The sequence below is a fragment of the Ochotona princeps genome, chromosome 8, assembly GCF_030435755.1.
Source record: "Ochotona princeps isolate mOchPri1 chromosome 8, mOchPri1.hap1, whole genome shotgun sequence".
NCBI classification, from domain to species: Eukaryota; Metazoa; Chordata; class Mammalia; order Lagomorpha; family Ochotonidae; genus Ochotona; species Ochotona princeps.
The window spans coordinates 12,622,006-12,634,276 of record NC_080839.1 but is presented as its reverse complement, the minus strand read 5'-3'; the positions used below and the strand labels follow the sequence as shown (position 1 = coordinate 12,634,276).

Genomic DNA, 12,271 nt, shown 5'->3' with positions numbered 1-12,271 from the left:
AGGGAGGACGTCTCCCTGGTTCCAGCCTGACCTCTAGCTCAGGGTTGCTACTGCTGCTTAATTTTCAAGAAAATGCAGAAATCGGGATTTTTATGAAGTTTTTCCTTACTTTCCTAAAATAATAATCACTAGTCATGGGTTCAAATAGTAAAGATGTTAATTACTTGTACGTCAACCTTGGTCAGCAGAAGCTATGTCCTGGCTCCTGTAGCCAGGCAACTTTATTGGGGCATCTTAGAAAGGTCCTAAACCCGGACAGGAGGTCCTGCTGTCTCCCGGATACCACCATGCACCCAAGTGTATGTGGTTCCTCATAAATCCCTTTTATATACTGGCTGTTGTAAGAATAAGAGACATCACATCGCACACAACCATACACTGATGGGAAACAGCAGCTCCCACTATATTCTAAAAGTCACTGCACCTCTGCACAGAAGTTCAGGGTTTTTTAAGCTGTCATTCTCTAATCAGCTTGAGAGCTGCTGCCCAAAGTTTCCTTGTAGTTAACTAACCTGAAGTAGCATGGTTGGAGGCAGAAGGGGCCTGGTGGCCAGAGTTTCCAGTGCCATGTCCACATTGTCAGTTAACTTGAATGGCTTGAAGGAGGCACCAAAGACAGAGCCAGTTTTTTTTTTTTCAAAGATTTATTTTTATTGGAAAGGTGGATATACAGAGAGGAGGAGAGACAGAGAGGAAGATCTTCCGTCCGATGATTCACTCCCCAAGTGACCGCAATGGCTGGAGCTGAGCCAATCCAAAGGCAGGAACCAGGAACTTCTTCCGGGTCTCCCACATAGGTGCAGGGTCCCAAGGCTTTGGGTCATCCTCGACTGCTTTCCCAGGCCACAGGCAGGGAGCTGGATGGGAAGCAGGGCCGCTGGGATTAGAACCAGAGTCCATATGAGATCCTGGTGCAAGCAAGGTGAGGACGTTAATCACTACACTATCGCAAGCCGCTATTATTCATTCAATTACCTTGAATAGCACAGGAGGATGTAGGAAGGGCAGGAAGCTAAACCTCCATTTCCAAGCTCTCTGTGCTGTCAATTAATGCAGCAAGAGGTTGCTAGGTATCAACCGGCTGCCACCATCACAGTGACATCTGGCAGAGAACAGTGGGGTTGCTAGAACCATGGTCTCCTCTAGATGAAAGAAAGGAAGGAAGGAAGGAAGGAAGAAAGGAAGGAAGGAAAGAAGAGAGAGAGAGAGCAAAAGAAAGAAAGAAAGAGAAAGAAAGAAAGAAAGAAAGAAAGAAAGAAAGAAAGAAAGAAAGAAAGAAAGAAAGAAAACGAATTACGTTCTCCCTTGGAAGATTACACACCCTAACCTTCAGAGCATCAGTTCTGTCACCTGGGATGCAAATGAGACGTAGGTATAATTCAGGTTACTAATCAGATGACCTTAAAATAGGAATGTCACTCTGGAGCAGCTAAATTGACTCAGTGGAATCACCTGCACCCTTGAAAGCTGTCATGAGAAGCAGAAGGAAAGATCACAGCACCTGGAAGCCTCTGACAGGTGCCATGTGCCTGGGGGGCGTGGATGTGGCTGCTGGCAAATGGAGGAAACCACCCCCTCAGGAGCTAGAATCTGGGTCAGCCTGAGTAATCCTAAAATCATAGTCTCTGAAGCCTCAAGAAAGGAACACAGCTGTGCTGACAGTTTCCTGGCAGCTCTGGGAGCCCCATACACCCTGTTGGACTTCTGACATAGAGCCTGTGAGACAGTAAATGGAAATCCCTGTAAGCCCCTACGTGGGTGTCAACCCATTTCACATTGCAGCATGGGAAACAAACACTGGACCCTGGCTTGCATTTCAAGACCATACCATGCTCCCAAAAGTTAAAAGACCCTAAAGTGAGAACTGCTATTGGCCATACTTCTTAGTGGTCATGACTAGCATGGCATAGCCACCTGAGTGTTCACCCTCAATTCCAACATTCTCTCTCTCTCTGTGCACTACAACAGCTGCATGGTGTCTCAGAGGATGTATTTGCATTTTGTCCCATGCCCCTAGGCTACCAAGCACCTGATGGAGGAAGGGTTTGGGAAACCATCTTTGAATCCCCAGTTTGTGGCTGAAGCTATAAAACAAAATTCAAACCAGCATGTAACAAATGATTCAGACCTCCTGGTGTTGTGGTAGGGTACAGTTGGTATTTAGCACCCACTTGCTGGATTAATTGACAGCATGGACAGTATGGAAATGGAGGTTCTGCGCCCCACCCTTCCTACCTCTTCTTGAAACTGGCTCCAGGGTCTCCTATCCTCCCACTGCACTACTTTAGACTAATTAACTACAGGGAAACTTTAGGCCCTGGCAGCTCCCTTCCTGCCTTCTGCCAATCAGTTAACTGAATGCATGAAAACTTTGTTTATCCTACAGAACTCTCAGTCTAATGGGAGGATAAGAGCTTTAAAACCCCTGACTTTGGTTGCTTGGTGCAGTAGCTCCTGGAGTGCAGTGGGAGCTGCTGTCATCAAGCTTGGCCAATCAAGACTTCTCCTTACCATCCTACCCTTGGGTACAGTGTGATATCTCTCCACTCTGCAACAGTGTAACTGTTTCTTGTGTGAATTGCCACATCACTGCATCCTCTTGAGAAGACAAATGGTTTATTTCTGTCACATGCAGTAACTTTCTAAGGTTTTTTAAAGATGTATTTATTTATTTGTTTGTTTATTTATTTGAAATGCAGAGTTAGAGGTGCTTGGGTTCTGAGCAGGTGGACTGGGTGAAGAGTAGGGACCCCAGGCTGGCATGCTGACAGGGTGTGCTGGTAGAGTAGGCTTGGGGACATGTGAATGTGCTTGGGTCTCGGGCACGTGGTCAATAGGGCCCCAGATCAGCACGCTAGTGTGTGCCTTGAGATCCATGCACATGCTTGGGTCTCAGACAGGCAGAGAGGTAGAATCCCAGCCTGGCATGTGTGCTGGAGAACTGGGTCTGAGGAACTGTGCATACACTTGGATCCTGGGTGGGTGGGCAGGGATCCAGGCCAGCCTGCCACCCTGACAGAAGACTGGAGTAAGGAACCCATGTGCTCATGGGCTTGGGGGCTATGGATTGCTCAGAGAAGGGGAGATAGAATGTGAGGAAGGAAGACCACTGCAGGAGTACGTTGCAGGTGAGATATGACTTCTGAGAAGGCAACTGTACTTGTAGGTAAGCAAGGGGGCTGAGACCAAGTAATTTCGATGAGGGAAACTAGAGGACCCTTCTAAGTAAACCAATGCACCTACCCATGTGGGAGATCTGATCTGGGCTAGTTAGCATTGACCACTACCGACCACCACCCACCGGCACACACTAAAGCTAGGAGTGATGGACCTACCTGGCAGGGCTTGACCACAGTGAGTGCTGGAACAGGGGGTGAAAAACATGAAGTTGTGCTATGACACTAGCCAGCAATGAGAAAAGCAGGCTTGAGGGCAGAATCTGTAGGGAAGTTGTATCTCACCCCTGCAGGGCTGCAATACCTGCTGCTTTGCTCAAGAGCTGGAGGTGGTGACAAGCCAAACCAGATATGACCATGAAACTCACTGACATTAACAGGTACTGGTGTTGGGAATGGTTGGGAAGATGAAAGTTGAAGCACCTACAGGGGCACCCAAGAATTGGTGGTGGAGCAGGCTGGGCTGCAACACACACCAGCAACACAAACATCAAGGCTGGGGTATGCTGGATAAGAGCCTAGCACCCATTGACATGCACAAAATCTGGATATGGGATTGAGCCTACTGGGGGGACTTGGAGAACTCCCGTGGTATGCTATAGATTCTGCTGGTGAGCACATGAGTCAAGGCTGGGTGTTAGGCCAGGCAAGGAAGGTAGCTCCACTTGTCGCCAGGTATGTGGGTTGGCTGGGGAGAAGAAGATGGGGGGCAGATCTGGCAAGGTTGAGCCAAACCTTAGCACACTGGCATGTGCAGGAGCCAGGATGGGGTGCAGGCCTTGCTGGGTTAGGCTATCATATCTACCAGTTTGCATGAAAACCAGGGCTGGGGGCAGGCTAAGCAGGGCTAGGCTGCAGCACCCACCAGCAAGAGTTGGATCTGGTATTGGGGGACCAGGTCAGGCTGCAACACCCAATGGCGAAGGCCAAACCAGGGAATCAGTCATGTAGGGCTGGGTTGCAGCAACATGCACCTGCAAGATCCATGGCTGGGAACAAGCCTGGTTGGGGGGCTAAGGTGACACCCTGGATGGACTGCAGTTCCCACTAGTGAACATGAGGCAAGAATGGGGATAGCGAACTTGGCTGGACATGGCCGCAGCATCCCTCAGCATGAATGTGGACTGGGTCTACAGTATGCCAGACTAAGTCTCCCCGTTACGATATCATTATCAGATGCACTAAAATACGTCATTGAAGCTGTTCATGTAGGAAAAAGATTACTAAGCTTCCTACTGGGGCACACTGCTTCTTTAAACTTTAGACCCCTGCCTCCCTCTGCCCTTGGCAGCTCTCCCCAGCCCCTGGCAGCTCTCCTCACCCCACTGGACAAGGCTGCCCCTTAGGAGAAGGCTGTCTCCACAGTCTCTGACTGCTCTGCATGCCTAAGGAGTCCGATATTTAAGGCTCCAGTGTAGATGACCCATCTTATTTTTAGTCCAAAGGCTAGAATTTCAAATGAGGTTCAGATTTGTGACAACGGCTGCAGCCTAAGTGGACAACCTCAGGCTGCCCCCAAAATGCCCTCTATAGTGTCTGAGAGGTATGAAGTTAGCCCAAATCCCTTACTTAGCAAATGGGAAAACTGAGATTACCGACGACACTTAGTCTCAGATTGTCCTAATTTTATCTGTCAAGATTCTGTGTGTCTGTTTACCTGGAAGCTTTCCCTGACTGCTCCCCGCTGTTGCCAACACCGAAGATGGACTGAGTATCTGCTATATGCAGGCCTCTGTTCTGTGCACTGGGGATTCCTCGGGAAACACGGGGAGACCCCAATCCCGTCCTTAAGTAGTTTACCTTCCAGCAGGGAGAGAACCTAACCAACAACGACAGCAATAAGTCTTGATGCTGCATGTGGAATACAGCAGTTACTGGGGAACAGAGCAGGCCCATGGGGACCGGGCCTGATGGCTAAGATGTTGGAGTCAGGCAGCAAAGCATCTGCTTCCACGCCTGGCCTGAGCTCCTGCTTCTCACTTCCAGCCAATGCAGATTCCAGGAGGAGGCAGCAGTGACGGGTCCAGAAGCTGGGTCCTGTCATTCGCGTGGGAGATCTGGATTCCATCCTCTGCTCCCGACTTTGCCCTGGCCTGGTCTCTACTACTGTGGGCACATAAGGGGTAAACCAGTGGGTTTTTAATTCTCAAGCAATCAGATGGTTCTTCCTTGGGCTGGTGAGAGACTGGGTAGCCCCCAGTTCCACATGAGGCTGCTATACCGAGGGACCAAATGTTTCATTAAAAAAATAATAACAGTAATGAAAATGGGGCCCGGCATGGTAGCCTAGTGGCTGAAGTGCTCACCTCACACGCTATGGGATCCCATATGGGCACAGGTTAGTGTCCTGTCTGCTCCACTTCCCATCCAGCTCCCTGCTTGTGGCCTGGGAAAGCAGTTGAGGACAGCCCAAAGCCTTGGGACCCTGAACCCATGTGGGAGACCTGGAAGAAGCTCTGGTTTCCTGGCTTCAGATCAGTTCAACTCTGGCCATTGCAGCCACTTGGGGAGTGAATCAGTGGACGGATGATGTTTCTGTCTCTCCTCCTCTCTGCATACCTGACTTTCCAATAAAAATAAATAAATCTTAAAAAAAATTAATGGATTTAAATATAAAAAGAAAATGAGGGACTGGCGCAGTGATATGTAAGGTAAGCATCTGTCTGTTGGCCCAGCATTTCATGCGTGCACTAAGGCCATGTCCTGGCTGCTCCACTTCCAGTCCGGCTCCCTGCTAATGCACCTGGGAAAGCAGCACAGGATAGCCAAGTCTTTGGGCCCCTGCACCACGTGGAAGAACAGGAAGAAACTTCGGGCGCCTAGCTTTGGACTAGCCCAGCTCCAGCTGTTGTAGCCATTTGGAGAGTGAATCAGAGGTTGGAAGATTCTCTCTCTCTGCTCTCAGTAAATCTGTCTTTTCAATAAAAATTAAAATATTTTTAAATATTTGTTTATTATTTTTTATTGGAAAGTCAGATACACAGAGGAGGAGGAGAGACAGAGAGAAAGATTTTCCATCCACTGGTTTCACTCTCCAAATAGCTACAACAAGCAGAGCTGAGCCAATCCAAAGCCATGAGCCAGGAGTTTCTTCCGGGTCTCCTACAGGGCTGCAGGGTCCCAAGGTCTTGGGCCGTCCTCAACTGCTTTCCCAGGCCACAAGCAGGGAACTGGATGGGAAGTGGAGCAGCCAGGATTAGAACCAGCATCCATTTGGGATCCCAGCACATTCAAGGCGAGGACTTTAGCCGCTAGGCCACGGTGCTGGGCCCAATAAATGAATCTTATATACATGTATATTTTAATGCGTTTCAAACAAATAAATTGGGTCTGTTTTTCAAGTGCAAATTTTACAAAACTGATCAAGTATCTCAGTGAAAACTCAGGGTTCAGAATGAGATGTGCTTTAAAAGTAAAATAGGCGCCAGACTCCAAAGGCTTTGTATGGAAAAGCCTCATTAAGAATTCTTTTTTTTTTTTTTAAGATTTTATTTATTTTATTACAAAGTCAGATATACAGAGAGGAGGAGAGACAGAGAAGAAGATCTTCTGTCCGATGTTTCACTCCCCAAGTGAGCCGTAAAGGCCGGTGCTGTGCCCCCTCATTAAGAATTCTAAAGCTGGGCCCAGCACCTTGGCCTAGCGGCTAAAGTCCTCACCTTGAACGCCCCGGGATCCCATATGGGCGCCGCTGGTTGTAATCCCGGCAGCTCTACTTCCCATCCAGTTCCCTGCTTGTGGCCTGGGAAAGCAGTTGAGGACGGCCCAAAGCCTTGGGACCCTGAACCCATGTGGGAGACCTGGAGGAGCTCCGGGATCCTGGCTTTGGATCGGCACAGCACGGGCCTTGCGATCACTTGGGGAGTGAACCATCGAATGGAAGATCTTCCTCTCTGTCTCTCCTCCTCTCTGTATATCTGACTTTATAATAAAAATAAATCTTAAAAAAAAAAAAGAATTCTAAAGCTGATTACATGTTGAAATAACACCCTCGAGGATATATGTTTAAGTAAGAAAAACATAGTAGAGCAATAACAATTTCACCTGTTTCTATTTGTTTACTTTAAAAAAAAGTTATCAGAAAAATTTAAAGTTACACAGGCTGGCGGCCTGTTCAAGGAGATATTAATACTGGTCAGTAACGCAAGACAATAGCTGATTAACGTAAAACAACAAATACTGTTGGGTCGGAGAGAGGCGGGTGGCCCAAAGTCTTCCCTGGTCCAGCCAAGGGTTGGGAGACTTTTCAGAAGGCCGGAATGAGTCACCACCAGTGGGTTTCCCAGCAGACCCGCTTGAGGCATAGGGCGATCCCGGAGGGCCACGCCCCCTGACTTCCTCTCGGTCCGCCGCGCCCGAGAACGCCCCGCGCCTTTTGACCCCGGCGCGGCGCCGTACCCGGAACGCTCTCGCTGCTCCTCGGGCGGGCGCGATGGCGGACGTGTCCGAGAGGACGCTGCAGGTGTCGGTGCTGGTGGCCTTCGCCTCGGGAGTGCTGGTGGGCTGGCAGGCAAACCGGCTGCGGAGACGCTACCTGGACTGGAGGAAGCGGCGGCTGCAGGACAAGCTGGCGGTGATGCAGAAGAAGCTGGACCTGGCCTGACCGCTGCGCCGGAGCGCACGACCGAGCCAGGCTTGCTCTCCCTCCCCGCCGGCCGCGCCGGGGCGCTCCGGCGTCTCGGTGAGCCCTTGGGCAGGGCCTGATGGAGGCTCTGGTCACAGCGCGGGTGCGCACACAGGGAAAGGCAAGTCTGGTGTTCCGGGGTAACCTGTACTTGGGCTGTAGCTTGGCTCACGGCAGGTGTTCACTGGGAATGGCTTAGCACGCCCTGACCTCGTTAAACTTGGAGATGAAAATATTACGGAAGGAGTGAGATCGAATAGAACATCCAGGGGAGGTTGTTTCTGCCTCCTGCCTCCTGCCCCCATCCTGGTTTCGGGTGACGCCCTTGGCATGGAGATTTGCCAATGCCAATCCGAGTTTTTTTTTTTTAATTTTATTTTAAATTCATTAATTACATTGCATTATGTGACACAGTTTCATAGATACTTGGATTCTCCCCACCCCTCCCCAAACCATCCCACCATGGTGGATTCCTCCACCTTGTTGCATAACCACAGTTCAAGTTCAGTTGAGATTCCCCCATTGCAAGCATATACTAAACATAGAGTCCAGCATCTTATTGTCTAGTCAAGTTCAACGGATTCTTAGGTATACCCTCTCTGGTCTGACGACAGAGCCAGCAGAGTATCATCCTGATCAATTAAAAGCTCCAACATACCATCAGCAAAAATTTACATCATTATGGAATTAATTGACATAGTAATGAGTAACCAATATGTTAAAAGTAAATGCGAGTTCTTAACCACCTTCTGTGGAATACTACTCAGCTATTAAAAAAAACAAAATGCAGTTCTTTGTGGCCAAATGGGCCAAACTGGAAACCATAATGCTAAGGGAAATGAGCCAATCCCAAAAGGTTAAATACCACATGTTTGCCTTAATTTAAGATGACACGATGTTATGTTTAACAAGTTATGTTATGAATGTTATATGTTGTGTATAAGCCAATCCGAGTTTTTAAGTGGTAGAGGCCCGGAAAGAGCAAAGGGTAGGCGGGGGCTTGGACTCTGGGGCCTTACATCTCAGCCCGTGTGCCATCAGTTTCCAGTCCAAGACACCAGATCTTAGAGTTCAGGACACCACAGTGATGTCCTTTTGTTCTAATTCTTTCCCCTTCTTTTCTGTTTCCAACAGCTTCTACAGGTGGATGTAAAGCACTGGAGAGAAAGACTTTTCTTCTTGCACTTTATGAATCCATTTTATTTTTAAAATAAAATATTTTAAACGTCTTTGAATGTACTTTCAGAGAGGGAAAGGAGCATCTTTGCCTTAGCAGTTTATTATCCTCAAGAGATCTGGATTGCCAAAATCAGTCCTTTCTTGCTTTTTGAAAATTTGCCTCCTTTTGGAAGCTCTACTGGTTGCTTGGTAACAGCTCTCAGCCAAACTGAGGTAAGGAAGAGTGACGGCTGATTCCAGTTCCAGAGTGTATCAAATATAACCTTGCGTTTGCAAAATTCTTTTTTGTGTCATGGAGTATACTAAGAAGTGGAAACCCTCCTGAACATACCTGGAGGATGATGCCAGCCATATCTACAAATCAAGAGAGCGCTTTTTCTAGCACACTGCACTTGCTCTTTCCTGTAACAATTTTGTGACATTGTAGCTCAGCTTCATGGTAACAAGGATTTCCGGAAAGCTTGCCTCCCTGCTTTCTCAAGGGCACTCCATGAGGCTTGGGGCTTCCAGCTCCAGTTCAGAGTGGCTGTGGTATTCCAGGATCAGAGTGCTGGCTTAAGATCAGCTCAGCTCTGGCTGTTGTGGCCACTTGGGGAGTGAAGTGGCAATTGGAAGATCTTTCTCTCGGTCTCTCCTTCTTTCTGTACATCTGCCTTTCCAATAAGAAGAAAGAAATTTTGAAAAACAAGACTGAATCCTGTCCAGGCTGCAGTTTGAGGAGCTTCTGGGTCCCCAGGAAGAGCTGAAGGCTGAGACACTGTTGGCTGTTGGCACCGTTCTTTCCCCACCCCACATATACAAGTTGTTGGCATGTACCTGGCTCATCTTAGTGATGACCAGTTCTGTGGCCCTGGGTCTGTTCCTGATCTTTCCAGCACTGATTGCCTTCCCCCCATTCCCTGTGAGCATTGCTCTGACCCTCTCACCTCTCCTGTGCCACCGCTGGACGGCCCTTAGGGCATGCGGGGCTCACTCCCAGTCCTGCCCACCTAGGGGTTTTTCAGGCACTCAGTGCTGCTCCCAGTTCTCTCCTTGGTGGCTCTGTTTGACCTCATCTGTCACGTTTTGTCTCCCATCTTTGTCATACCAAAAGGTGGTAGCCAAAATATTAACATTTTGCTGCCCCAAAGAGCATCTCACAGGCCTGGCGCAATGGCTCAGTGGCTAAAACCTGACCTTGCATGTGCTGGGATACCATATGGGCACAGTTAGTGTTCTGGATGCTCCACTTCCCCATCTAGCTCTCTGCTTATGGCCTGGGAAAGCTGTAAAGGATGGCCCAAAGCATTGGGATCCTGCACCCACATGGGAGACCCAGAAGAAGCTTCTGGTTCTGGCTTTGGATCAGCTCAGCTTGATGGGAAATGGAGTAGTCAGGACACGAACCAGTACCCAAATGGGATGTCGGCACTGGCAGGTGGAACGTTAGCCTGTTGAGTCACCGTGCCAGCCCGGGTACTTGTCCAACTGCTAAGCCCTCTTGATGGCCTCCTCATCTGCCATAGAGGTGTTCCCTGGAGACCACAGTTGTCTTACTGCCTAGTTCACCTGACTGGCCCTCTGGGCTCAGCGGCAGACACTGTCTGAGTGTAGGCACTTGCCCTTCACTGCTGCTCCTGCTCTGCTGGGCCACCAAGCTTACCTTGCTCATTTGGCCTGTTCTGGTTTTTGTTTGTTTGTTTGTTAAGCAGTACTTCTCTGTGTTCCTTGAACACCCAGCTGACATCTTTCTTTCCTAGTAGATTGCTGTCAATCATATGAAAAGATGAAAGCCATTAGGTGGTTTTTCAATTTGAAATTAGACATACACTTAAGTGCATGAAGATTTCATCAAATGGTGGCTTGTTTATTGTGCAATCTTTTTGTTTTTATTTTGCTTACCAAATGTGGTCACTTCTAAGTACTGATTTATTCATCCATTTTAAAATATAACCATTTCCTCATTTGTTGCTAAAAAACATTAACATTTTTGGAAATACCTTATTTAAAAGGCAAAGATAGGAATCATTGCATCTATTGGTTCACTTCCCAGGTGTCTGACAGTTTCAGGAGTTCTGGGACTCAGTTGGGTCTCCCCTGTGGGTGGCAGGATCCCAGTGACTTGAGTTATCACCCGCTTCCTCTCATGGTGCACCTCACAGGAAGTTAGAACCAGACGTGAAGCTAGGACGTGAACCCAGGCCCCTCAGTGGGGATACCGGGAACCCTAGTAGCATCTTCACTGCTGTCCCAAACACACCACTATTACCCACATTTTCTAATGGAAACACTATATCTGGCAAGGCAAGTGAATTTTTAAGTATCATGAGTTATACTAAAGAATTTGAATTAAACACATGAGCTACAACAAAACAATTTCAACAGTTCCTAAGGAGACGGAATGAAAACTCATACACTACTGGTAGTAGAAACTGGTGCAGCCCCTTTTAGGACCCTGGCATTATTGATTAAAACTGAACATAAAACACCCAGCGCGATGGACATAGGTTTGCCAAGGGTTACCAGAAAGTTCTTTGTGGTACTACTTGCACTATACTAGAAAGTACTTGGGCCCCCAGCAGTGAAACAAACAAGAGGGGTATATCATACATGAATCAGACAGCAGTAAGAATGAACAATTCACAGTCACAATGTACACAGATTTCACACAATGTTGCATTGCTAGTTGACTCGCTGTATCCCAACAGTGAGTCAGAGGCAAACTCTTAGGAGCCTGGGAGTCTGTTCACCAGCCTGCAGACTGTCCCGTACTACTGCAAGTGGAAGAGGGTAGCAGCCCCGACGGAATGGCCGCTGTCAGGGGTGTTTAAGCTCATGCTGGCAAGAAAAACTACCCAGTCAACTAAGCTAACATTGGCATGGGCACAAAAGACTATGCAATCAACTAGGTTAACACTGGAGCAGTGTGACAAAAGGAGGAACTGTCAGGAATTCTTGTTGGGCATGCTTTACTCCCAGGCTCCCAGGGCTGCTCTGGGAACACCCAAGCTCTGAACTGGCCAACTGGTTATTAAAGGTGACAGACTAAAGACCTGTGGTTTATTCTGGCTGATAGGGGAAACTTTGTAGCTGCATGCTAATCAGGATAAGGGGAAGGTCTGCCACCCACAACCCAACTGCCAAGCGCCACCAGGAGAAACAATAAAACTGTAGATGGTGCTACTGTGTCTCTGTAATCTCTGCTTCTCAGGGAAGCCTGTGTCAAACAACGTGACTTTCAGGGACTCTGTGAAAGAAAAGATCCCATACTGAAATATTTTCTTGAGATACATGTTCTCATCCTTGCAAACGG

The 12,271-nt window shown here is 48.2% G+C and overlaps 1 protein-coding gene across 1 annotated transcript; it reads left to right on the top strand.

Moving 5' to 3' along the window:
- Positions 1-7,543: 7,543 nt before the first annotated feature.
- On the top strand, positions 7,544-7,883 carry MTLN (mitoregulin). The gene has a single exon (XM_036496928.2). The coding sequence runs from the start codon at positions 7,609-7,611 to the stop codon at positions 7,777-7,779; it is 171 nt and encodes a 56-aa protein (XP_036352821.1). The 5' UTR covers positions 7,544-7,608; the 3' UTR covers positions 7,780-7,883.
- The last annotated feature ends 4,388 nt before the right edge of the window (positions 7,884-12,271 follow it).